General features: G+C 44.6%; 2 protein-coding genes across 2 annotated transcripts in view; one reads left to right on the forward strand and one right to left on the reverse strand.

Moving 5' to 3' along the window:
• Positions 1–6,712, forward strand: part of LOC139373335 (dolichyl-diphosphooligosaccharide--protein glycosyltransferase subunit STT3B) — a 95,385-nt gene extending 88,673 nt beyond the window's left edge. The window contains exons 12-16 of the mRNA XM_071113737.1: positions 2,843–3,014; positions 3,353–3,526; positions 3,919–4,032; positions 4,629–4,835; positions 5,093–6,712. Coding sequence (XP_070969838.1) covers positions 2,843–3,014; positions 3,353–3,526; positions 3,919–4,032; positions 4,629–4,835; positions 5,093–5,167 — 742 coding nt within the window. The 3' untranslated portion in view covers positions 5,168–6,712. The remainder of the gene's footprint in view (positions 1–2,842; positions 3,015–3,352; positions 3,527–3,918; positions 4,033–4,628; positions 4,836–5,092) is intronic.
• Positions 6,713–6,909: 197 nt separating this feature from the next.
• Positions 6,910–27,847, reverse strand: part of LOC139373336 (oxysterol-binding protein-related protein 10-like) — a 140,688-nt gene continuing 119,750 nt past the window's right edge. Inside the window, exons 8-13 of the mRNA XM_071113738.1 lie at positions 21,867–22,016; positions 21,040–21,535; positions 12,021–12,207; positions 11,113–11,295; positions 10,571–10,724; positions 6,910–8,437 (exon numbers count right to left, since the gene is read on the reverse strand). Of these exons, the coding sequence (XP_070969839.1) occupies positions 8,393–8,437; positions 10,571–10,724; positions 11,113–11,295; positions 12,021–12,207; positions 21,040–21,535; positions 21,867–22,016 (1,215 nt within the window). The 3' untranslated portion in view covers positions 6,910–8,392. The remainder of the gene's footprint in view (positions 8,438–10,570; positions 10,725–11,112; positions 11,296–12,020; positions 12,208–21,039; positions 21,536–21,866; positions 22,017–27,847) is intronic.

The following is a 27,847-nucleotide window of genomic DNA, read 5'->3' on the forward strand; positions in this document are numbered from 1 at the left end:
TCAGTGTCCACTGTGAGGAACATAGTGAGGAAATGGAAGACCACAGGCACAGTTCTTGTTAAGGCCAGAAGTGGCAGGCCAAGTAAAATATCGGAGAGGCGAAGGCGAGGGATGGTGAGAACGGTCAAAAACAGCCCACAGACCACCTCCAAAGACCTACAACATCATCTTGCTGCAGATGGTGTCACTGTGCATCGTTCAACAATTCAGCGCACTTTGCACAATGAGAAGCTGTATGGGAGAGTGATGCGGAAGAAGCCTTTTCTGCACACACGCAACAAACAGTCGCTTGAGGTATGCAAACGCACATTTGGACAAGCCAGCTTCGTTTTGGAATAAGGTGCTGTGGAAACAAAGATTGAGTTATTTGGTCATAACAAGGGACGTTATGCATGGCGGCAAAAGAACACAGCGTTCCAAGAAAAACACTTGCTATAAAAACACTTGCAATTTGGTGGGGGTTCCATCATGCTGTGGGGCTGTGTGGCCAGTGCCGGTACTGGGAATCTTGTTCAAGTTGAGGGTCGCATAGATTCTACTCAATATCAGCAGATTCTTGGGAATAATGTTGAAGAATCAGTCACAAAGTTGAAGTTACGCCGGGGCTGGATATGTCAACAAGACAACGACCCAAAATCTACCCGGGCATTTATGCAAAGGAACAAGTACAATGTTCTGGAATGGCCATCCCAGTCCCCAGACCTGAATATCATTGCGAATCTGTGGGATGACTTGAAGCGGGCTGTCCATGCTCGGCTACCATCAAACCTAACTGAACTGGAGATGTTTTGTAAGGAGGAATGGTCCAAAATACCTTCATCCAGAATCCAGACACTCATTAGAGGCTGTGGGAAGCAGCTAGAGGCTGTTATTTTAGCAAAAGGAGGCTCTACTAAATATTGATGTGATTCTTCTATTGGGGTGCCCAAATTTATGCACCTGTCTAATTTTGTTTTGTTGCATATTGCACATTTTCTGTTAATCCAATAAACCCCATTTCACTACTGAAATATTACTGTGTCCATCAGTTATTTTATAGATCAAAATGAAATTGCTGATCCAAACACCCAATTATTTATAAATTGAAATCATGGAAATTGTCAGGGGTGCCCAAACTTTTTCATACGACTGTATCTATCGTTCATATACACTACATGATCAAAAGTATGTGGACACTTGTTAGTGTCAGCTCTGGCAGGGCAGAAATTTGACGAACTGACTTGTTTGGAAAGGTGGCATCCTATGACGATGCCACGTTGAAAGACACTGAGCTCATCAGTAAGGCAGTTATACTGCCAATGTATGTCTATGTCGATTGCATGGCTGTGTGCTCGATTTTATACACCTATCAGCAACGGGTGTGGCTGAAATAGCCGAATCCACACACTATTTTATATATAGTGTGTGTTCACACGCGCACATACATTTACACACACTCTCATAAAAGGGCTTGTTCATATTTCATCAGAAAGTTGTGACGTTGATGTGTTAACCTGGTTATTGTAGTATTATTGTATCTCGTGTCCCATGACTCTTAATTACTTCTACCCCCTCCTTTTTTGAAAATTCTGTTAAAAATCGCGCAACTTTTCAGCGTCCTGCTACTCATGCCAGGAATATAGTATATGCATATGATTAGTATGTGTGGATAGAAAACACTCTGAAGTTTATAAAACTGGTTAAATCACGGCTGTGACTATAACAGATCGTGTGTTTCATTGAAAAACGCAAGAAAAACTGCTCTCTGAAAGCAAAAAATAATTTCCATAAGTCACTTCCACCAGTTGTTAAAAGAGAACAGAATTTAATGGGAATCTGCCTGCAATTCATACAAATTCCGCACGATGGCGCCATTGTCCTAATTTTCAATTGAATTAATTGTTGGAAAATCCTTCTGTCTGACCTCCATTTTCCCAGTCTTCACCCGGATGCAGTTGAGGGAGAGATCAGACGGCATTGTTTTTGAAGTGAAGACCTATTGAAGAGACATCGCCCTGTAATCATTTTGATAGATTATAAACGTTTACTAATACCTAAAGTTGGATTACAAAAGGATTTCGAAGTGTTTTGTGAAAGTTTATCGTCAACTTTTTTAATTTAAAAAAATTACGCAGCGTTTAAAAACGATGATTTTTTCTGAATGACACAACTTCCATACAAAGCTATTTTGGGTATATATGGACCGATTTAAACGAAAAAAAGACCCAATAGTGATGTTTATGGGGCATATAGGAGTGCCAAGAAAGAAGCTCGTCTAAGGTAATGAATGTTTTATATTTTATTTCTGCGTTTTGGGTAGAGCCGGCTATCGCAAAATCTGTTGTTTACGTGTCGAGCTGGCATTTTGGGGGGTGCATGCTATCAGATAATAGCTTCTGATGCTTTCGCCGAAAAGCATTTTAAAAATCTGACTTGCTGGCTAGGTTCACAACGAGTGTAGCTTTAATTCAATACCCTGCTTGTGAATTTTGATCAAAGATTGAGTTGTAACGAGTACATTTAGCATTTAGCGTAGCGCATTTGCATTTCCAGGGGCATACTTGGGACGTCTGCGTGTCAAGTATTCTAGTGCTATTCAATAGTTTTCCATGTACTGTTCTTTCAATGCGAGGCTGACGTGCGCTGCTTATTTTCCAGTTCGAGATTTAGAACTATGGTAAACTAGAAAGTCAAACTATTCGACTCGAACTCCTCGCACATATATTTGTGTGGTTACAATATTGGTTCGTCATTGCCGTGACTCGACATCCCTGTCTCATAGGATCCCATAATAATAAGTTACCAAACATGTGGTTGCCTGGCTGTCATTCCCGTAACTCCTCAACTCCGTCACTCCCCATAGGACGAGGAACATCCTGGATGACTTCAGGGAGGCCTACTATTGGCTGAGGCAGAACACAGACGAGCACGCGAGGGTTATGTCTTGGTGGGATTATGGCTACCAGATAGCAGGCATGGCTAATCGAACCACCCTAGTGGACAACAACACATGGAATAACAGTCATATAGCACTGGTGAGTCACACACCATCAAAAGGGGGAATTGGGGATTTCAACTCAATTCAGACCTCATGCTCCAAAGTAAAGTAGACCCGTTTCTTGACTTTAACTTGCATCAATGAATTCAATATATTCACTTGTAGGAGCTGCAATAATGTGTGTGGGATTCGTCTTGCTCTTATGACTTGATTGATTTTCACAGGGCCAGCACAACTTTGAGAAGCGAGTATTGCCTATTTTTGGAGTCTTATACCTCCCTCTCCTTTTCCCACCACGTCTCATCTTTATCTGCCTCTTCTTTCCTCTGCTATTTCACTCTCCTCTGCTCAAACTCCCTCGTCTTCCCTCTGTAGGTGGGGAAAGCCATGTCGTCCAATGAGAGTGCAGCGTACGAGATCATGAGGAGTCTGGACGTGGACTACGTGCTGATCATCTTCGGGGGCGTGATTGGTTACTCAGGCGACGACATCAACAAGTTCCTGTGGATGGTCAGGATAGCGGAGGGAGAGCATCCCAAGGACATTCGGGTGAGTGCCTGGTTTGTTGAGACCTAGTTGGGTTCATCGACACCTCCCAATTCAGAAGGACCTTCATTCTTTTTAATAATTGTTGTTCTGTTGATGAACCTGGGTCAACACAGCCATCCAGTAATCTATCAGTCGGGGCAAACCCAAGGACATTGCTGTTCCTAGCTATGTTTATTTTCTTCACTGACATATCCAATGCAGATTTGTAAAAAAAAATGTGCATATTATTTTGAATATCAAAGACATGAACCGAACAATTGGTGGCTACATCATATCGTAGGTGGTGAGTTGGCAGAGTTATTTCAGTTTCTGCTATTTGATGTGTCCTTGAAGAAATTTGGTCCAAACCCTCGTCTCTCTTTGTTCCCTCCTCATGCCCATGTGCCCTTCAGGAGAGTGACTACTTCACCCCTCAGGGAGAGTTCCGCGTGGACAAGGCCGGCTCGCCCGTCCTGCTCAACTGCCTCATGTACAAGATGTCCTACTACCGCTTCGGCGAGATGCAGGTGAGAGGTGGTGAAGTACTTGAAGCAACAGCAGACTACAGTAAGCACTGAGTGACGGGCAACAGAGCGGCTTATGGACGTGCTGACAAGCCTGGGGGAAGGATGAAGGTGGGAGGGAAGCGCTCAGAAATGCTCTGGCAGGTACAGGCGAGATATGAGAGCGAAGAGCTGCCAGGTACTTATAGCGAGCTGCGTGTTGCCTGGCCAGCTGCTCAGTGAAGGATCAGTGGGCTGTTTCAGTAGGGTCCACAGACATGCAGCCAGGCAAAGCTGTCTCCTAGCTGTCTTAACCCATAAAGGAGATGGACAGACAGGTTAAGAGAACGATAAAGGCAAGGGAACAGAGATTGGTTTTGTGGAAGGGACGAGGACAAAAGCGATCGGGAGGTGGGAGAGACGGGTAACGTGTAGAGGGAGGGATAGGTGAAGTGATGTACAGATTTAAAAGAGCAGCGGAAGAGCCTAAAACTGAATTAAGATGAAAAACGCAACACTTGTGTGAACTGTCAACCACCATACTCACTTTAGCTCAGCTCAGTCACTAGCCGCCCTCGCCAACAACTTCAACCCCACCTACTGCTGTCCTTATCTCTCAGCTGGACTTCCGGACACCGCCTGGGTTCGACCGCACCCGCAACGCCGAGATCGGCAACAAAGACATCACGTTCAAGCACCTTGAGGAGGCGTTCACCTCGGAGCACTGGCTGGTGCGCATCTACAAGGTGAAGAAGCTGGAGAACAGGGAGCCGCTGGAGCACAAGCTCCGCAGCATCGTGCCCAGGCAGAAGTACACCTCCAAAAAGGTACAAGGCTTCCATGTCTCTCAGCATTCATTGTGCTAATGAATGTTAGACATTATATGATACTGGTGTAGTGAGTTTACATATGATTATTTCTTCTCAAATTTTAGCCACCAAAAGGAAATGTTCATAAAATGTGAGCCAACTCACTTTTATTTCCTACAGTTAAATGTGTGTGCGCTCACATTCTGATTTGTAGATGTATAGGAAAAAATTGCAGATTGAAAAGTGGTTTGTAAACCAAGTTTGTTTCATTATAGACTTCTAAGAGGAAGCGAGGACATATCAGGAATAAGCTGGTCCTGAAGAAAGGCAAGAAACTAAACAAGAAATAATGAAGACTGACAACAACAAAAAACATACAAAAAAATGCAACTAGCAAAGAACTCTACCAATGAAGAAGAACAGCGGCCATTGTCTGGAATGTTAGCCCTTAGCCTCGAGGGCTAGTCCTCTGAGCGCAGCATCCTGTGTGTTGGGGAGGGTGAAGTGTCATATCTGGCTAGCCCCAGAACTTTTGTCCGTTTTAGCCAGAGGACTTTTTGTCTTGCTCGTTCTTTCTTTTTTGTACTTGAATGTGGGGCAAGGCACAGAGCTGCTGAAACCGGGGTGAGCGTAAATTTTGTGGTACATTAAACTTATTTCTAGAGGGGGACAAAATAAAGAGAAAGGAAACTGAGGCTGGGAGCAATTGCACCAAAGAGCCCCTGATCTTGCTCCTTGGCACATGTCAATGTGTTGCCGTTGAGAGTGAGGAACCATTGGAATTGAGGACATGTTCCTGACGCGTGTACAGATAACGAATGGTATGCGGTAAGGAACAATTCCATTGTCTAGGCACAGCTGATCGATCTGTAACTTTTTTTTAATCATTTTTTGTTTGGCTCTAATTTGTCGTTACTGAGACAATTCTTTCGAAAATAAAAGGCCTAATATGTAAATAAAATGTCAAAGGGTTATAATATATTGGATTATTGTGGTGATTTAAATACGCAGATTTCTCTTTACTTTGTCGTGATGTTTTTAATGGCAGCAGATGGAACAGTGAATGCAATAATTGTCATTAGGAGGGATTTGAGATTTTGTTTGAAAAGAATGTGAATTTAACTTTCCCCCCTGAAATTGCTTAGATTGTATATTCTGCTGCTAGGTTTAAAAAAAGTAGCAATTCTATGTGAAATGTAGTGATTATTAATTAGGCCTCCAACCTGCAGGGGGCACGCTCTAGTCCGGTCTGTGAGCCTAGTGCCTCATTGCTGGTCTCTTCATCACCACATGTCCTTCTGTCTACTCAGTCATTTTTGCCGGTCCACAGACACACGTTAATGCTGCTGAGTAGATGCGTAGTACGGTAATGCAGGAAAACTAAAGTGTTGAATCTCAAGATGGCTGCCAGTGAGTGGACAGAGGGGTGCACCCCCTGGCATTGTACTGGGCCTGTTGTGAATTATAAATCTGTGTTGAACATGTGTGTGCATGCGGTCTACAGATCATAGGAATACTTTTTTTTTGTATCGTTTGTTTGATACTTCTTGCTTTACACACAAGTTATATAAATTTGCTTTGTTCTGTCCCTTCACAAAATGCCATATCGACCTTGCTCAAACACACACTAGAGGAACTCGTGTTTCTTTTTGTCAATCTTTGGGGACTAAGCCTTAATGTGATATAGAAAGTGTACAGGTTTGTTTTTTGTTGGGGATGGTGGACTTTCTCCTCTTGGTTCTCCAACTTTCAGCAGTGCAGCGCCTCTTCCTCTTCCTCACCACTACATTGATTTTATTTCACGACCCCTGGTCCCCTCAACTTCCAGATTTTTTTACATTGTTGTTCAGTCATGTTTAAATGTAGACTAAATAAAAGGTTCAAGTTTGTAAAAAGTGATTTGTGTGTACTATCAATTTATCAGTGTAAGGTGTTTGCCTGAAGTGTCTTTGGAATATCTTCTAGGTTTGCAGGCAGGGTGTTTTTTACTAAGTTGCTTCAGTCAATTCCAGGAACGGACATGTGGAATACAAGGCTGCTTTTTAGGTGCAAAACAATAATTACATTCTAAAAAAACAGATTCCATGATACCTTTTTATGTGGAAATATCTTTATCCTATAAAAGTTAGACTTTGGTATATAAACTGAGGCTTCAGAGAATTACAAAATGTACCACAAGATGGCAGCACTGGCCTTAATTCCAGCTGTTCTACATTTTCCACAACAACAAGACAGGCACAGTGATTGCCAGGGCACATTTATTAGAACAAAACAATTATGCCCCCATCCCTACCTTCAACCTATGTAATAATACATGGGGTGTTGCATAGGTTTTTTTAATCCTAGTGAATGAGGAGTTTGGTTCAAGGTCTTGGGTACATCAGTGATCTACAAAACCCAAATACCTCAGTTTGACACAAATCTTTCCAAATAACCCACACGTCTTGATTACTGAGTGCTGGAGACTCGGTAATCAAATTCATGCATCTGCATATTGCCAGATGTCAAGGTCACTAATTCAAGAACACACTTGAATGCTACAAGAAACTGGACAGCTTTGTGACAGCTAATTTTCTTCACTGCAAGATGATCCTGCCATTAGTATAGGTACTACAGTGTAACGCAGCAAGCCCCTCAGTCTATAATCATTGATCACTTTTCTATGAACAAAAAGGTGTCGCAAATGATTTTCCATTAGATGTTTGGCTAAATAAAGGCAATCCGATATAGTATTTGGGAAAACGTAAATATATAATGGCTATGTATAACCCAAAACATCCCCTTTACCACCACAGTACCTCATATCCTGATTGACATGTGAAGAGACGGTGCCTCTCTGTGAGAATGGGGTTGTGGCTCACATATATTAGCATGAGTCGTGAGCTGGGTACAGATCCAGATTAATTATGTGATATCAATGCTAAGGACACGTCCCTGGAAGGAGGAAACACCTCTGGGGAAGATGGGATCCAATGGAGTGTTGACTGTAAAGTAAAAGGGTGATGGTGAGGGGAAATCTGTAGTCAATGGAAGAACAGAGGCAAAGAGTCATTTCAGGAATGGTCAAAGGTCTGGATGGGGTAAGGATGGATAGAATAGCAACTGAAAGTGATAAGAGACTCCTAGTCAACAGCATTTGTTGGGAACTAATGTAACAAAAACATACCTCCAAGCATATTTACCACCAACACTTGTATGCCGTCTTCCTCCTGATGCTGCGTGACAAATAAAGGCGTTTGAACCGAAAAGAATCATGTGTGTGTCAACACAACTGGAAAGAAATACCAGTGGCAAATCATGTCATACCGTGCATTTGCAAAAGGCCCTGGCAAAGTAAGAAATTGACATTCTCTACCTCGAATACTATAAAAAGCTACATCGGTCTCTCCCACCCTCGTAGTTCAAGTGGAAACCACTTGATTCCCATGAGTGGGACCTTTGTCCATGTCATTAAGAGTCAGTATCTCTGGTCCCAATTGAGAGCGAGTGGCAGTTCCATCCTTATCCTGGCCTGGCCCCTCGTTTAGGGGCATAGAGGCTCTCTTAGTGTCCATTAGAGCAGTCTGGTTCTTGTGTCAGTTAGATTTCCACAGAGGATTGTGGTAGATCCAATCTTCTCCCTAAAGGCAAGAACAAAGACACAACCAGATGAGCATCTGTGGTTAAATTGAGCCGGTCTCCTGCACCTTGGGACAAAGCACCCTTAGTGGAGGTACCAACTAGAGGTCGACCAATTAATCGGAATGGCCGATTAATTAGGGCCGATTTCAAGTTTTCATAACAATCGGAAATCTGTATTTTTGGACACCGATTTGGCCCCCCCAAAATGTTACACCTTAAATAAAGATTAAATTAACTAGGCAAGTCAGTGAAGAACACATTCTTATTTTCAATGACTGCCTAAGAACAGTGGGTTAACTGCCTCGTTCAGGGGCAGAACGACATTTTTACCTTATCAGCTCGGGGGATTCAATCTAGCAACCTTACAGTTAACTAGTCCAACGCTCTAACCACCTGATTACATTGCACTCCACGAGGAGACTGCCTGTTACGCGAATGCAGTAAGCCAAGTTAGTTGCTATCTAGCATTAAACTTAACTATTATGATTGATTGATTTTTATAAGATAACTACACATGATTGATGATATTACTAGTTTATCTAGCGTGTCCTGTGTTGCATATAATCAATGCTGTGCGTATCGTTGCTCCAATGTGTACCTAACCATAAACATCAATGCCTTTCTTAAAATCAATACACAGAAGTATATATTTTTAAACCAGCATATTTAGCTAAAAGAAATCCAGGTTAGCAGGCAATATTGACCAGGTGAAATTGTGTCACTTCTCTTGTGTTCATTGCACGCTGAGTCAGTGTATATGCAACAGTTTGGGCTGCCTGGCTCATTGCAAACTAATTTGCCAGAATTTTACGAAATTATGACATAACATTGAAGGATGTGCAATGTAACAGGAATATTTTGACTTATGGATGCCACCCGTTAGATAAAATACGGAACGGTTCCGTATTTCACTGAAAGAATAAACGTCTTGTTTTCGAGATGATAGTTTCCGGATTCAACCATATCAATGACCAAAGGCTCGTATATTTCTGCGTGTTATTATATTATAATTAAGTCTATGATTTGAGATTTGATAGAGCAGTCTGACTGAGCGATGGTAGGCACCAGCAGGCTCATAAGCATTCATTTAAACAGCACTTTCGTGCGTTCTGGCAGTAGCTCTTCGCAATGCTTCAAGCATTGCGCTATTTATGACTTCAAGCCCATCAACTCCCAAGATTAGGCTGATGTAACCGATGTGAAATGGCTAGCTAGTTAGCGGGGTGGGCTAATAGCGTTCCAAGCGTCACTCGCTCTGAGACTTGGAGTAGTTATTCCCCTTGCTCTGCAAGGGCCGCGGCTTTTGTGGAGCGATGGGTAACGCTGCTTCGGGGGTGGCTGTTGTCGATGTGTTCCTGGTTCGAGGCGAGGAGAGGGACGGAAGCTATACTGTTACACTGGCAATACTAAAGTGCCTACAAGATCATCCAATAGTCAAAGGTATATGAAATACAAATGGTATAGAGAGAAATAGTCCTATAATAACTACAACCTAAAACTTCTTGCCTGGGAATATTGAAGACTCATCTTAAAAGGAACTACCAGCTTTCATATGTTCTCATGTTCTGAGCAAGGAACTTAAACGTTAGCTTTCTTACATGGCACATATTGCACTTTTACTTTCTTCTCCAACACTGTTTTTGCATTATTTAAACCAAATTGAACATGTTTCATTATTTATTTGAGGCTAAATTGATTTTATTGATGTATTATATTACGTTAAAATAAGTGTTCATTCAGTATTGTTGTAATTGTCATTATTACAAATAAATAAATTGGCCGATTAATCGGTATCGGCTTTTTTTGGGGGTCCTCCAATAATCGGTATCGGTGTTGAAAAAAATCATAATCGGTCGACCTCTAGTACCAACAACCGGATGTATCCAGTTTTCAGGGACACAGCTAATTCAACCTAGCTTCCTCTGAAAACCGTGTGGAAACGCCGCTCTTTAACTCCAGCTATGTTAGGTTAAGTCAAAGGGAGAGCCAGGTAGAGCCGAGCTCCAGCACCTCATGGGTCCAACGAGGAAAGTAAGATCAACTAAGTTTTGGGATAGGGTTGAACATAATAGCCCCAGCTCAAACCCTGGTTTTATATTGAACCCTGGCTCAACTCCCTTCTGTAGCCGTACCTTTTTACTGAAATATTTGGGTGTCCAGGGCGAGTTGACTGCAGCTCTCTGCCTCTCCTCCCCTCTCTGGCGCTCCTCCAGACGCCGCTTTTGTTCCGTGGCCTCGTCAATGTTCCCCTCCTTCAGTGACTTGGTGACATGCTGCCATAACCGCCTACACAAACACATACAGAAAATGTATTTAACAAACCCACCACACAGCTGACAAGCTATTGTTCTGTATACGCCAAGTCCAGGGAGTCCCTCCTCGTTTCAGCCCTGCTTTTTTTTATTTATTTTATCTTTATTTAACTAGGCAAGTCAGTTAAGAACAAATTCAATGACGGCCTAGGAACAGTGGGTTAACTGCCTGTTCAAGGGCAGAACGAGGGCAGAACGACAGATTCTTGTCAGCTCGGGGGTTTGAACTTGCAACCTTCCGGTTACTAGTCCAACACTCTAACCACTAGGCTACCCTGCCGCGCTTACTTCTGTTTGGTGCGTAATGAATACCACCCTGGGCCATTAAGGGACCAAAAGTACAGCACCAAGGAGCATCTTACCTGGACTCGTTCCGTCCCTGCTTCTCCACAGGCCGGAGCTTCTTCTTGACGATTGGCAGTTTGGCTGTGTCAATCACTTTGGTCTCCCCGCTGCTATAGGTGAACTCCAGGGTTCCGTTCCATTCCCCCTGGGCCTTGCACACAATGGTGTTGGTCGGGTTGTGTTTGACCTCTGCGGTCACCCTGAGAGGAACATATAGCAGGCATGTTCAGAAGATGTACTTAGTGGCCACCCATCATTACTCAACATTACTCTTATGATACATTGTACAGCCATAGCAATATCGAGACTAGGAGGTTAAAGTGTAGACTGTCAGCTTTAATTTGAGGGTATTTTCATACGTAATTGGGTGAACCGTTTAGAAATTACAGCACATTTGTACATTGTCCTCCCAATTCACTTATACAGTATATGTCCCATATTCCTAGCACGCAAATGACTACATCAAACTTGTGACTCTACAAACTTGTTGGATGCATTTGTTTTGGTTGTGTTTCAGATGATCTTTTGCCCAATAGAAATGAATGGTGCATTTGAGCCACTTAGTGTAAATAAGAATAGAATACGTTTGATATTTATGCCTCTAACTTTCTCACTCATCATTATTCACGATTCATTCATGATTATCCATAATCACGGTAGTATCCCCATTAATATAGTAGAAGTGTTTAAAAACATATTCTATTCTTAATTACAATAAAAGTACAGCAAAATGACTTATTTACCATTTAGTTATATTGGGCACAAATAACATTTGAAATTATGACGTTCAAATCATTTAAATACAGAGCATTCAAATCCTCTCTCAATTCAATGGGCTTTATTGGCATGGGAAACATACAGTATGTTTACATTGCCAAAGCAATCTCTCGCTCTCACACACACACACACACACACAGATACCCACCTGTGTACCTTCCCTCCATAGAAAGGCTTGGTGTGGAATGTGACGGTGGCAGAGTATCCACTCTTGGCACAGTTGATGGTGACTTTGCCACCCAGCTCCACCCATGGCACGGTGAGGATGGAGCGGGCGTAGGCACAGGGCAGAGTGAACACATACTCCTCGTCATGCTCCAGGAGGCATAAGGTCCCTGGGGAGCAGAGGGGGAAATATCAAATAAAAATGTTGTCACATTCTGCCCGAATACGATTACCGTGAAATGCTTACTTTACAAGCCCTTAACCAACAATGCAGTTCAAAAAATATTTACTAAATGAACTAAAGTAGAAAATGAAATCAAAAGTAACAATAAAATGAGGACAATAAGGAGGCTGTATACAGGGGGTACTGGTGCCGAGACTATGTGCGGGGGTACAGGTTAGTCGAGGTAATGTGACTCAAAGAGTCAGACCAGATAAAGGTCAGCATCTCACTGGTTCCAGGCTGTTTCTACGGTTGCCACCTCTTCCAACCATTGTTCATGTTTGGTTAAGACAATGAGTGACAACTGACAGGGAGTTGACAAGATAGCACAAACAGATCTGGGACCTGGCTATACTAGTGTATACTAAGTAGCCAAGCGCCAGTCACCAATGTCTAATAAAACTGTACATTCCGTAGAATAGTGCAGAAGATTTTGCAGAGACTAGAAGGGAAATACTGTACGTGGAAAAAATCCTTTGCAAGATACAGTATCTCCATACCCTAAATATACTCCTCTAGGATGAAAGATACAGTATCTCCATACCCTAAATATACTCCTCTAGGATGAAAGATACAGTATCTCCATACCATAAATATACTCCTCTAGGATGAAAGATACAGTATCTCCAGACCATAAATATACTCCTCTAGGATGAAAGATACAGTATCTCCATACCATAAATATACTCCTCTAGGATGAAAGATACAGTATCTCCATACCCTAAATATACTCCTCTAGGATGAAAGATACAGTATCTCCATACCATAAATATACTCCTCTAGGATGAAAGATACAGTATCTCCATGCCCTAAATATACTCCTCTAGGATGAAAGATACAGTATCTCCATACCATAAATATACTCCTCTAGGATGAAAGATACAGTATCTCCATACCATAAATATACTCCTCTAGGATGAAAGATACAGTATCTCCATGCCCTAAATATACTCCTCTAGGATGAAAGATACAGTATCTCCATACCATAAATATACTCCTCTAGGATGAAAGATACAGTATCTCCATGCCCTAAATATACTCCTCTAGGATGAAAGATACAGTATCTCCATACCATAAATATACTCCTCTAGGATGAAAGACACAGTATCTCCATACCATAAATATACTCCTCTAGGATGAAAGATACAGTATCTCCATGCCCTAAATATACTCCTCTAGGATGAAAGATACAGTATCTCCAGACCATAAATATACTCCTCTAGGATGAAAGATACAGTATCTCCAGACCATAAATATACTCCTCTAGGATGAAAGACACAGTATCTCCATACCATAAATATACTCCTCTAGGATGAAAGACACAGTATCTCCAGACCATAAATATACTCCTCTAGGATGAAAGATACAGTATCTCCAGACCATAAATATACTCCTCTAGGATGAAAGACACAGTATCTCCAGACCATAAATATACTCCTCTAGGATGAAAGATACAGTATCTCCAGACCATAAATATACTCCTCTAGGATGAAAGATACAGTATCTCCATACCATAAATATACTCCTCTAGGATGAAAGATACAGTATCTCCATACCATAAATATACTCCTCTAGGATGAAAGATACAGTATCTCCATGCCCTAAATATACTCCTCTAGGATGAAAGATACAGTATCTCCATACCATAAATATACTCCTCTAGGATGAAAGATACAGTATCTCCATGCCCTAAATATACTCCTCTAGGATGAAAGATACAGTATCTCCATACCATAAATATACTCCTCTAGGATGAAAGACACAGTATCTCCATACCATAAATATACTCCTCTAGGATGAAAGATACAGTATCTCCATGCCCTAAATATACTCCTCTAGGATGAAAGATACAGTATCTCCAGACCATAAATATACTCCTCTAGGATGAAAGATACAGTATCTCCAGACCATAAATATACTCCTCTAGGATGAAAGACACAGTATCTCCATACCATAAATATACTCCTCTAGGATGAAAGACACAGTATCTCCAGACCATAAATATACTCCTCTAGGATGAAAGATACAGTATCTCCAGACCATAAATATACTCCTCTAGGATGAAAGACACAGTATCTCCAGACCATAAATATACTCCTCTAGGATGAAAGATACAGTATCTCCAGACCATAAATATACTCCTCTAGGATGAAAGACACAGTATCTCCAGACCATAAATATACTCCTCTAGGATGAAAGACACAGTATCTCCAGACCATAAATATACTCCTCTAGGATGAAAGACACAGTATCTCCAGACCATAAATATACTCCTCTAGGATGAAAGACACAGTATCTCCAGACCATAAATATACTCCTCTAGGATGAAAGACACAGTATCTCCAGACCATAAATATACTCCTCTAGGATGAAAGATACAGTATCTCCAGACCATAAATATACTCCTCTAGGATGAATTTTTTCACTGGGTAGAAAAATGCCTGTGAAATGTTCTTCATTAGTGTTGGAGTTGAACAGAAAAAAAGTGCCTCGTTAACAACATTAAATGGTGGGATCATCAACCAAGATTTTCCCAGTTACTCCGGCAGAACGGCAGACACCCACTGTGCACGACCCCGCGTCGCCCCATGCATTGATTTCTCTCCCTTTGTGATGTTCACAGACACATCTCTTGGGGTTCATGGACTTGATTCCCCATAAGGGAGGACGTTAAAAGTTAACTCTGACCTACAACATCTCTTCACGTACATTCTGTTTGGTCATATAGGAAAAATGAATAATCCCACCAGCTTCTGCTCCTCTGTGGGTTGACCTGTTGCTTTCATGTCTTACTCATGAAACCAATCATCTTCCACTACAAAAAAAAACCTATGGGGGTTATCACGTAAAACCCTATAGTGAACCATAGGGAAGCATAGTGAACCATAGGGAAGCATAGTGAACCATAGGGAAGCACAATGAACCATAGGGAAGCACAGTGAACCATAGGGAAGCACAGTGAACCATAGGGAAGCATAGTGAACCATAGGGAAGCATAGTGAACCACAGTGAACCATAGGGAAGCACAGTGAACCATAGGGAAGCATAGTGAACCACAGTGAAGCATAGTGAACCATAGGGAAGCATAGTGAAGCATAGCGAACCATAGGGAAGCATAGTGAACCACAGTGAAGCATAGTGAACCATAGGGAAGCATAGTGAACCATAGTGAACCACAGTGAAGCATAGTGTACCATAGGGAACCACAGTGAAGCATAGTGAACCATAGGGAAGCACAGTGAAGCATAGTGAAGCATAGTGAACCATAGGGAAGCATAGTGAATGGAATGGAATTAGCATCCATTCAATGCCATTGCCCTCTACTGTTAACTATCTTATGACCAGTCTAACTCCTCCCGAATGGGACGTTAAACGGGTGCTCTGACTCTGTGGTCACAAAAGATCCCATGGTACTTATCATAAGAGTAGGGGTGTTAACCCCGGTGTCCTGACTCTCTGTGTTCACAAAAGATCCCATGGTACTTATCATAAGAGTAGGGGTGTTAACCCCGGTGTCCTGACTACATTCCTAATCTGACCCTCATACCATCACGGTCACCTAATCATCCCCAGTTTACAATTGGCTCATTCATCCCCCTCCTCTCCCCGGTAACTATTCCCCAGGTCGTTGCTGTAAATGACACTGTTCTCAGACAACTTACCTGGTAAAATAAGGGTTAAATAAATACAATAAAATACATATTATTGCTAAACAGTATAAGGGTGTTTTCACAGTTTAAGCCAATTTTGAATACTGCAAAGGAAACCAGACCCCTCAAAAAGAGACCCCAAAGCGAACCAAACTGAGACCATCTCAAGAGGTGGTCTGGGTTCGGTTCGCTTGAATTTCACGGTCCGGGTTTGCTTGTCGAGCTCCCCAGGTTTGCTTGTCATTATTCCTGCACCACGCATTAGACTACTGCAATAAACCCTCTGACATTAGTGCCAAAGTAGAGAGAAGATGACAGTTGTGCAGGTTCGCAAAAAAAAAAAACGTGCTGTTTTTGGTTAGGCCTATTGCTACTGTCAAGGATGCACAAAAATTCCAAGAGAGCTTCACAAGCTGTTTATTCGATTGTGGGGGTTGAATAAGGGTGAAAAGACGACAACATATTTGGTGAGAATCACAAAATAGGGTACTACATCCATTCCAGCTCTTAAGGGGACGGTAGCCTACATTGGGTGTACAATTTCCCATTACAGCATTATTTATTCTGTTACCAATATTTACATGTTAATAGTATCTTCTGATGAACTAAATGCAATCTATTAACTTCCAAAATGTAAGTAGGTATATGGTCTATCTAGCTGTCCGATAACACATTCTGATGGGATGGCTTGTCCCTGCACTTTATAAAAACCCAGAGTGCATTGAGTGAATGTTGGGAAAAGATCTGGGTTCCTTTCTAAACAGAGCAATGTAAATGCAAAGAGGAACTCGGACCACAAAATAGGTGAAGTGAACTGTCAAATAGAGTTGAGTCCTCATTCAAAGGCAAGGGAAGTGTGAACACAACGACAACTTAGTTGTTTTGCTTTATTTTACCGAGGAATGAGATCTGTATGTGAAAACACTCTAATTGAGTCAGGAGAGAAATCATGTGGAAGGTCATCACATGACTGGGCTGGCATATACTCATTTGGCTATATTTCAAGTGGGAAACATTTCCTTCACAATCGAGCCCTCTCCTCGACCCTTTGGTCTTACCTTGTCCACCTCTTCATACTGTGTATGCAAAGTGCAAAGACACAATTGATCCTCTTTTTAGCTAAACCCCCACATTGACCAACCGTGCTGTCCATGACAACCCACCGTGCTGTCCATGACAACCCACCGCGCTGTCCATGACAACCCACCACGCTGTCCATGACAACCCACCGCGCTGTCCATGACAACCCCCCGCGCTGTCCATGACAACCCGCCGCGCTGTCCATGACAACCCACCGCGCTGTCCATGACAACCCACCGCGCTGTCCATGACAACCCACCACGCTGTCCATGACAACCCACCACGCTGTCCATGACAACCCGCCGTGCTGTCCATGACAACCCACCGTGCTGTCCATGACAACCCACCGTGCTGTCCATGACAACCCACCGCGCTGTCCATGACAACCCACCGCGCTGTCCATGACAACCCACCGCGCTGTCCATGACAACCCGCCGCGCTGTCCATGACAACCCGCCGAGCTGTCCATGACAACCCGCCGAGCTGTCCATGACAACCCCCCGCGCTGTCCATGACAACCCACCGCGCTGTCCATGACAACCCGCCGCGCTGTCCATGACAACCCGCCGCGCTGTCCATGACAACCCACCGCGCTGTCCATGACAACCCACCGCGCTGTCCATGACAACCCACCGCGCTGTCCATGACAACCCACCGCGCTGTCCATGACAACCCACCACGCTGTCCATGACAACCCACCACGCTGTCCATGACAACCCACCACGCTGTCCATGACAACCCACCGCGCTGTCCATGACAACCCACCGCGCTGTCCATGACAACCCACCACGCTGTCCATGACAACCCACCACGCTGTCCATGACAACCCGCCGTGCTGTCCATGACAACCCGCCGCGCTGTCCATGACAACCCGCCGCGCTGTCCATGACAACCCGCCGCGCTGTCCATGACAACCCCCCGCGCTGTCCATGACAACCCCCCGTGCTGTCCATGACAACCCACCGTGCTGTCCATGACAACCCACCGCCACCGCAAATCACAGCAGGAGCAGATTGACACATGCTTACCTCGCCATCAGACATCATCTTAATCAGCACCAATCAATGCAGCACAAAATATCGTCCTTAAAAAAAAAAGTATTATATTTTCATTAGAGGCACAATACTCAAAAGATGCCAAACCACACAGGCCTCTAAATGTGAGAGGGTCACCATTGTGCTTCAAAAGCAATCCCAAAGTGAATGCACAAACCCTGTGGTATGACTAGGCATTAAAAAAAAGGTACGCCTGAGAATATTTTCTGGCCGTGGTGAATCAGTATAACATGTATACAGATTCAGTCTATTCTGTTCAAGGGCTTCCTGTATTCTGTGACTCGTTCAGAAAGGCCCACATTGTGGCGTCAAGAGGGCAGATAGAGGACTCATGTATTGATTGTCATCAGAGAACTTGCAAACCCTTCCATAGGACTATGCACAATGGATAGGTACAGTTCGAGAGTAAAAACTGGCTGCAGTAATCACAATTGTTGAAAGGTTTTAAAAACAATTCTAATTCATGCAACAGTTGGACAATAGATGAAGATTCTCCAAACTTTTACAATGAAAAGTATCCATCAGATAATGACTGCATTAAAAGCACATTTTCCTGTCAGGGGCAAATCATTTATGGAGCTCAAGGATTTGTGGGAATTCAGGAATTACAGTTACTGTACAAATCTCACTTTTTTCCCCCTCTAATGGTATCAGGGATTTTTTAAATATTGTGTTAAAATAAAAAATAATAGTACTCTAATTTGCATAAATACATGGGGTATTGATTTTGCATATATTAACATAAAGGAGTGGAACAGGGCTGCAACCAGCCTTCCTGCACTCACCTGCTCTGTCTAGACCTTCCTGCACTCACCTGCTCTGTCTAGGCCTTCCTGCACTCACCTGCTCTGTCTAGGCCTTCCTGTACCTGCTCTGTCTAGGCCTTCCTGCACTCACCTGCTCTGTCTAGGCCTTCCTGCACTCACCTGCTCTGTCTAGGCCTTCCTGCACTCACCTGCTCTGTCTAGACCTTCCTGCACTCACCTGCTCTGTCTAGACCTTCCTGCACTCACCTGCTCTGTCTAGGCCTTCCTGCACTCACCTGCTCTGTCAAGGCCTTCCTGCACTCACCTGCTCTGTCTAGACCTTCCTGCACTCACCTGCTCTGTCTAGGCCTTCCTGTACCTGCTCTGTCTAGGCCTTCCTGCACTCACCTGCTCTGTCTAGGCCTTCCTGTACCTGCTCTGTCTAGGCCTTCCTGCACTCACCTGCTCTGTCTAGACCTTCCTGCACTCACCTGCTCTGTCTAGACCTTCCTGCACTCACCTGCTCTGTCTAGGCCTTCCTGCACTCACCTGCTCTGTCAAGGCCTTCCTGCACTCACCTGCTCTGTCTAGGTCTTCCTGTACCTGCTCTGTCTAGGCCTTCCTGTACCTGCTCTGTCTAGGCCTTCCTGCACTCACCTGCTCTGTCTAGGCCTTCCTGTACCTGCTCTGTCTAGGCCTTCCTGCACTCACCTGCTCTGTCTAGACCTTCCTGCACTCACCTGCTCTGTCTAGGCCTTCCTGGACTCACCTGCTCTGTCTAGGCCTTCCTGCACTCACCTGCTCTGTCTATGCCTTCCTGCACTCACCTGCTCTGTCTATGCCTTCCTGCACTCACCTGCTCTGTCTAGGTCTTCCTGTACCTGCTCTGTCTAGGCCTTCCTGTACCTGCTCTGTCTAGGCCTTCCTGCACTCACCTGCTCTGTCTAGGCCTTCCTGCACTCACCTGCTCTGTCTAGGCCTTCCTGCACTCACCTGCTCTGTCTAGGCCTTCCTGCATTCACATGCTCTGTCTAGGCCTTCCTGCACTCACCTGCTCTGTCTAGGCCTTCCTGCACTCACCTGCTCTGTCTAGGCCTTCCTGCATTCACATGCTCTGTCTAGGCCTTCCTGCACTCACCTGCTCTGTCTAGGCCTTCCTGTACCTGCTCTGTCTAGGCCTTCCTGCACTCACCTGCTCTGTCTAGGCCTTCCTGCACTCACCTGCTCTGTCTAGGCCTTCCTGCACTCACCTGCTCTGTCTAGGTCTTCCTGTACCTGCTCTGTCTAGGCCTTCCTGCACTCACCTGCTCTGTCTAGGCCTTCCTGCACTCACCTGCTCTGTCTAGGCCTTCCTGCATTCACATGCTCTGTCTAGGCCTTCCTGCACTCACCTGCTCTGTCTAGGCCTTCCTGTACCTGCTCTGTCTAGGTCTTCCTGCACTCACCTGCTCTGTCTAGGCCTTCCTGCATTCACATGCTCTGTCTAGGCCTTCCTGCACTCACCTGCTCTGTCTAGGCCTTCCTGTACCTGCTCTGTCTAGACTGCCTCATTCATTAGTCACGTTCTGTTGCATAATTCAACAAGTGCAGGATACCCTCGGATTGAAAATCAACACGCTTGGCTCTAGATTACTCCTCTCCATACATACTTTACAATGTTTGCGAAATGAGAAATAATATAACTATAATCCGAGTCTTCATTTTCAGAAGTTTTTTTTATTTCAGCGCATCTAATTTGTAAAATAATTACTTTTTTCAATTCCACAAAAAAATGACCTCCATCAAAATAAAGTAGTCTCTCTTCTCTTTCTTGTGATGTAAGTGTGGAGACGATGCGTTTAGTCCCACACTAAGCTTTAGCCTTCTCATAGCTGCAACGGAAAGACAATGTATTCCATTGAGACCATTTCATGGGTGTGTTTGACAGGTCATTACAAACATTTCCGTGGTCAGAACGTTAAATGGGGGGGGGGGGGGGGGACAGAGGCACAAGCAAGAGTATGAAAGTAAAGTGAAAGCAATCAAACCAGCGATATTTAAGTGACAAGACTTTTGCACCCCTCAAACACAGGAAATAGATGGCTGAAAAACACAGCTCCTCAGGTGGCAGGAACATGCGCGTTGCCAATGCCATTCAAACTGCCAGCAACTGTATATTCCAAAACATGAGCATAAGCTTAAGAAAAGTGTATGATTTGAACTCAGCCATGTACTTATGGTGTCAGCTTTTAGCTGAGCCTCAACTCACCTTCCCCTATCATGGACACACCAATGGACATGCCCATGAACTTGCTTCTCGTCCACACGTGGGCATTGACACACATCCTCCTCTCTGGGCACTCGCAGTAGAACCCTGAGACAGGCGGGTGGTGGGACACCTGCTCGGCCATGAAGCGAACGCGGTAACACTCGCTCCCCGACGGACCGTCCTGCGGTTGGGTGTTGTTGGGGACCCTGGAGGCTGGTTCCCTGGGGCCCTGAGACCTGAGGGGCCTCACTCTGTCCCGAGGCACCTCCCAGGAACAGTGGAAGGTTTCGCCCAGTGCCGGGTTGTAGGGCTTCTTGGCCACAGCTCCTTTGCGGCCCTCGTGGAAGGCGGTAAGGTAGTACTCCACGAAGCGTACGATGCGGTCCTCCGCCGTGGCTCCAGCCGTGATGGACAGGAACATGTCCGGGTGGGCCATGAAGTTAGCGTACATCTCCAGCAGGGAGCGCTTCTCCAGGATGAACGTGGGCAGCACCACCTGGTAAACAGGGCGGGAGGTGACCTTTAAACTACATGAGGGAGACACTTCAATAGTGCTGATAGGGAACGGCACTAGTCATCATTTGAACCAAAAGCTTTTTAAATTGTCCTTCCATGACTGTTTTGATGCCATTGATAATCATATTCAACTGAGCAGGCTAGTGAAAATGACATACCAGTACATAACTGTAATCTGTACTTCCTAAAACAGGAATCAAGACATTCCATTCCTATTCAGTCAGTGAACCAGTAAACATTGTGTTGGCCATACCAGCTCTAACATTCCAAGGAAAAGACATGGAGAGAGCAGAGAGCGTTGGCTGTCTTACCCGGGTGAGGTCCATGCCCAGTTTGAGCTGGGAGAGGAGGTGCAGGATGATGCTCCGCTGGTCGTCCAGCACTCCCAGGTCCTCTTCCTCATTGTCCTCCATGTCAGTCACCTCCTCACTGGGGCTGATGGCCTCCAACCCTGCTGGGTGCTGCAGGAACAGAGAAACTGTTAGACTTAGGTTAACATGGTCTGACATAAGAGTGACAATGTCTCCCTGGTAAATGAGGTCTCCTGAGTACGGCTGTTGTGGTCATGAAATTTTGTCAGCAGGATATTGTCATGCAAAAGACTCCCAGGTCTCACAGTAATTGACCATTAATTGACAAATACTTTTAGCATCTCCAAAAATGGAAAGGATTTTTCCCATTACAGTGCGCATATAACGTGGCCATATTGAGCATAAAAGTGATCACTCGAAACTGGCGGCGTAGGCCTACCCAGGCCACGGCCTACCCAGGCCACGGCCTACCCAGGCCATTTTTTTTGTATTTATTTTATTACACTTTTAAAAGAAATGCATGTGAGATTTATTTTCTATGGGTAATTTCTATATAATGTAACAAAGAAATAGTTCGTGACAATCAAGTTGACTTCCGACTGACTATTGGTTACATTTTTTAAATTTATTTTTAATTTCTTTCTCTTTTTTGAGTTTTACCCCTTTTTCTTCCCAATTTCGTGGTATTGTTGTAGTAGCTACTATCTTGTCTCCTCGCTACAACTCCCGTACGGGCTCGGGAGAGACGAAGGTTGAAAGTCATGCTTCCTCCGATACACAACCCAACCAAGCCGCACTGCTTCTTAACACAGCGCGCATTCAACCCGGAAGCCAGCCGCACCAATGTGTCGGAGGAAACACCGTGCACATGGCAACCTTGGTTAGCACGCACTGTGCCCGGCCCGCCACAGGAGTCGCTGGTGCGCAATGAGACAAGGACATCCCTACCGACCAATCCCTCCCTAACCCGGACGACGCTAGGCCAATTGTGCGTCGCCCCACGGACCTCCCGGTCGTGGCCGGTTACAACAGAGCCTGGGCGCGAACCCAGGGACTCTGATGGCACAGCTGGCGCTGCAGTACAGCGCCCTTAACCACTGCGCCACCCGGGAGACCCCTTATTGTTGATTTTAATCATTCGGTGGTTTCCCTGAACAACGTCATGTGGATAAACTTTGTAGCGCATAAGCTAGCAAGTTCTACCACGCTAGCTTACTGGAATTGACTCACCAGCTAAGGTCATTTAGTAGTTCTAGCAATGGCAAACCAAATGTTGATCGCTAGGTTTAAAAAAAAAACATCTGGAGGAAAAAGAGTGTGTGCCAGAAAATACCGATACCGATAGCTTCCAGAATGAGACATTAACAGGTGGCGCCAGGATAGAAACAACCGCAATCGCCACCACAACTGCCAATGCCACGTTGAGCCACACATGCTTGCCTACCACACTGTCTCCTCTCGTTCTTTATGTTGCGGGCGGGGGTAAACCTGTGTTGGGACACGTCAGTACTTTTTTTTGAGACAGTAATACAATATGAATTGAGGATGCTGAATTCACTGTTATTATTCAGCAGTTGAGTCGGGAAATTAACATGGGGAAAGCTTGACTTTCCCTCCATAATGAGTGCACTTGACAGCTGCCCTGATGATATGTTCCCTAATATAAACTCTCTGTTCAGGATCATTGTTACACTTCCAGTGACATCACGCAGTGTGGAGAGACTTTTCTCAACAACAACAACTAGGATGAAACATCGTCTTCGCACATCAGTGACAAGCGCCCGGCTGAACCACTTCAGTTTGCGGTCTTTGAGCGTCAACTGACAGATACATTGGATTACGATGAAATCATCACCATATTCAACTCAAAGCCTCGCCGTCTGCGCCTTGTGATGTAGGTCACGCCTTATGATACATCTACTAAAGGTAAAGTACCTTTTTATAGTACTACTGCTTGCCATGGTATAAATGGTAACATCAAATACAGGCTTGTTTGCCCATCGAGATTAAAGTGCGCCTGGTCTAAAGTTACTGTCTTATTTTGATGCTGGGATAGGTAATTATTTGTATATGTAACGAGGTTGCGCCAAGTACTATGCACTAGTATAAAACGACTGTATTACGAAATAATATACGGTGCACATCGCAAAATAAATGTAAGAAACAAGTAGAAAAAAAATGCCTATCCAAATTTTTCTAGGCCTATCCCCACAACAACAAAATCTGGCTTCGCCCATGCTTGAAACAGGTCCTATATATGCTATATTTAGAGTTATTTGGCAACTTTAGTTGTGAATGATACAAACCTTAGAATGTCTTAGAACTCAAAACGGATATGGGCTGCATGGTGCGACAATAGGCTAGTGATGATTTGATAAAGAAGCTAAATAAAAGCTTGGGCTCGTTTCCTTGCCTCAGTCGTTCTCTCATCAAGTGAAAAACACCCATCAGACTATTCTCAATTTAATCTGGTCTTTACTAATATGTACAATTTGTTTCAGGGGGAAAAAGTAATGTCATGTGTATGCACTTGAATAGGGAATGGAGGGTGCAAGCTTTCCCGCTGGTCGGTTTTGTAGGCTACTTCGGTCTTATAACGGATCTGTGTTTAATACCAGCAGCTGAGAAATAAATGCAAGAACACTTATTTCACTCCAATCATCAACCACTGTTTGAGGAGTATGCTCTCGCTGCCCAACAGGTGATATTCCACCCAAACGCTGTATGCCATGGGCTCTCCAACCCTATTCCTGCCGCTACCCAGTGCTTTATTTGGGAAACCGAGTGAAATCTGTTCGAGAACATTGAGAGTAACATGTTTCCGCAACTAAACACATTTCACTAAACTGTTGACATCCCGTCTGTGCGCTCGAGAAAAGAATAAAGGATATATATATGTATATACACACACACACACACACACACACACACAGCTCAAAAAATAAAGGGAACACTTAAACAACACAATGTTAAGTCAATCACACTTCTGTGAAATCAAACTGTCCACTTAAGAAGCAACACTGATTGACAATAAATTTCACATGCTGTTGTGCAAATGGAATAGACAACAGGTGGAAATTATAGGCATTTAGCAAGACACCCCCAATAAAGGAGTGGTTCTGCAGGTGGGGACCACAGACCACTTCTCAGGTCCTAAGCTCCCTGGCTGATGTTTTGGTCACTTTTGAATGCTGGCGGTGCTTTCACTCTAGTGGTAGCAGGAGACGGAGTCTACAACCCACATAAGTGGCTCAGGTAGTGCAGCTCATCCAGATTCCTATGCTCCCTGGCTGATGTTTTGGTCACCTTTGAATGCTGGCGGTGCTTTCACTCTAGTGGTAGCAGGAGACGGAGTCTACAACCCACACAAGTGGCTCAGGTAGTGCAGCTCATCCAGATTCCTATGCTCCCTGGCTGATGTTTTGGTCACTTCTGAATGCTGGCGGTGCTTTCACTCTAGTGGTAGCAGGAGACGGAGTCTACAACCCACACAAGTGGCTCAGGTAGTGCAGCTCATCCAGGATGGCACATCAATGCAAGCTGTGGCAAGAAGGTTTGCTGTGTCTGTCAGCGTAGTGTCCAGAGCATGGAGGTGCTACCAGGAGACAGGCCAGTACATCAGGAGACGTGGAGGAGGCCGTAGGAGGGCAACAACCCAGCAGCGGGACCGCTACCTCCGCCTTTGTGCAAGGAGGAGCACTGTCAGAGACCTGCAAAATGACCTCCAGCAGGCCACAAATGTGCATGTGTCTACTCAAACGGTCAGAAACAGACTCCATGAGGGTGGTATGAGGGCCCGACGTCCACAGGTGGGGGTTGTGCTTACAGCCCAACACCGTGCAGGACGTTTGGCATTTGCCAGAGAACACCAAGATTGGCAAATTCACAGATGAAAGCAGGTTCACACTGAGCACGTGACAGACGTGACAGAGTCTGGAGACGCCGTGGAGAACATTTTGCTGCCTGCAATATCCTCCAGCATGACCGGTTTGGCGGTGGGTCAGCCATGGAGTGGGGTGGCATTTCTTTGGGGGGCCGCACAGCCCTCCATGTGCTCGCCAGAGGTAGCCTGACTGCCATTAGGTACCGAGATGAGATCCTCAGACCCCTTGTGAGACCATATGCTGGTGCGGTTGGCCCTGGGTTCCTCCTAATGCAAGACAATGCTAGACCTCATGTGGCTGGAGTGTGTCAGCAGTTCCTGCAAGAGGAATGGATGCTATGGACTGGCCCACCCGTTCCCCAGACCTGAATCCAATTGAGCACATCTGGGACATCATGTCTCGCTCCATCCACCAACACCACGTTGCGCCACTGACTGTCCAGGAGGTGGCGGATGCTTTAGTCCAGGTCTGGGAGGAGATCCCTCAGGAGACCATCCGCCACCTCATCAGGAGCATGCCCAGGCGTTGTAGGGAGGTCGTACAGGCACGTGGAGGCCACACACTACTGAGCCTCATTTTGATTTGTTTTAAGGACATTACATCAAAGTTGGATCAGCTTGTAGTATGGTTTTCCACTTTAATTTTGAGTGTGACTCCAAATCCAGACCTCCATGGGTTGACCACGCAGCCGTCACACCGCTCAGGAAGGAGATGCATTCTGTCTCCTATCGATGAACGTACTTTGGTGCGAAAAGTGTAAATCAATCCCAGAACAACAGCAAAGGACCTTGTGAAGATGATGGAGGAAACAGGTACAAAAGTATCTAAATCCACAGTAAAACAAGTCCTATATTGACATAACTCAGCCAGGAAGAAGCCACTGCTCCAAAACCACCATTAAAAAAAAAGCCAGACTGCAGTTTGCAACTGCACATGGGGACAAATATGGTACTTTTGGAGAAATATCCTTGGTCTGATGAAACAAATTAGAACTGTTTGGCTATAATGACCATCGTTAGGTTTGGAGGAGAAAAGGGGAGGCTTGCAAGCCGAAGAACACCATCCCAACTGTGAAGCACGGGGGTGGCAGCATCATGTTGTGGGGGTGCTTTGCTGCAGGAGGGACTGGTGCACTTCACAAAATAGATGGCATCATGAGGATGGAAAATGATGTGGATATATTGAAGCAACATCTCAAGACATCAGTCAGGAAGTTAAAGCTTGGTCGCAAATGGGTCTTCCCAATGGACAATGACACCAAGTATACTTCCAAAGTTGTGGCCTACAAACCTGACTCAGTTTACACCAGCTCTGTTAGGAGGAATGGGCCAAAATTCACCCAACTTATTGTGGGAAGCTTGTGGAAGGCTACCCAAAACATTTGACCCAAGTTAAACAATTTAAAGGCAATTCTACCAAATACTAATTGAGTATGTAAACTTCTGACCCACTGGGAATGTGATGAAAGAAATAAAACTGAAATAAATCATTAACTCTACTATTATTCTGACATTTCACATTCTTAAAATAAAGTGGTGATCCTAACTGACCTAAGACAGGGAATTTGTACTAGGATTAAATGTTAGGAATTGTGAAAAACTGAGATTAAATGCATTTGGCTAAGGTGTATGTAACCTTCCCACTTCAACTGTAGGTCTATGGGCTGGGCTAGGCTACATGAGGTGTGCGACTAGGATTTGAAAATGTCGCAAAAAAAGGGCAAGCTGTTTTTTGCTTACTGCACAAGCTGGGCATCATTCACAAATGATAAACTAATATTGTCACACATCAGACTATTCTTAATTTAGTGGTGTCTTTACATTCGCCAGGCCCACTGGCTCCAGGTCATCTAAGGGTCTCTGCTGTGTGGAGTCCCGCCTTGTCTCCGCTCACTGGTCACCATGGCGACACGCTCCAGCAGGTATATCTCACTGGTCACCCCCAAGGCCAGCTCTTCCTTCGGCCGCCTCTCCTTCCGGTTCTCTACTGCCAATGACGAGAGCGAACTACAAGGATCACTAAAGCTGGAGACTCATATCTCCCTCACTAGCTTTAAGCAACAGCTGTCAGAGCAGCTCACACTGCACCTGTACATAC

The sequence above is a fragment of the Oncorhynchus clarkii genome, chromosome 18 (assembly GCF_045791955.1).
Source record: "Oncorhynchus clarkii lewisi isolate Uvic-CL-2024 chromosome 18, UVic_Ocla_1.0, whole genome shotgun sequence".
In the NCBI taxonomy this organism is placed as follows: Eukaryota; Metazoa; Chordata; class Actinopteri; order Salmoniformes; family Salmonidae; genus Oncorhynchus; species Oncorhynchus clarkii.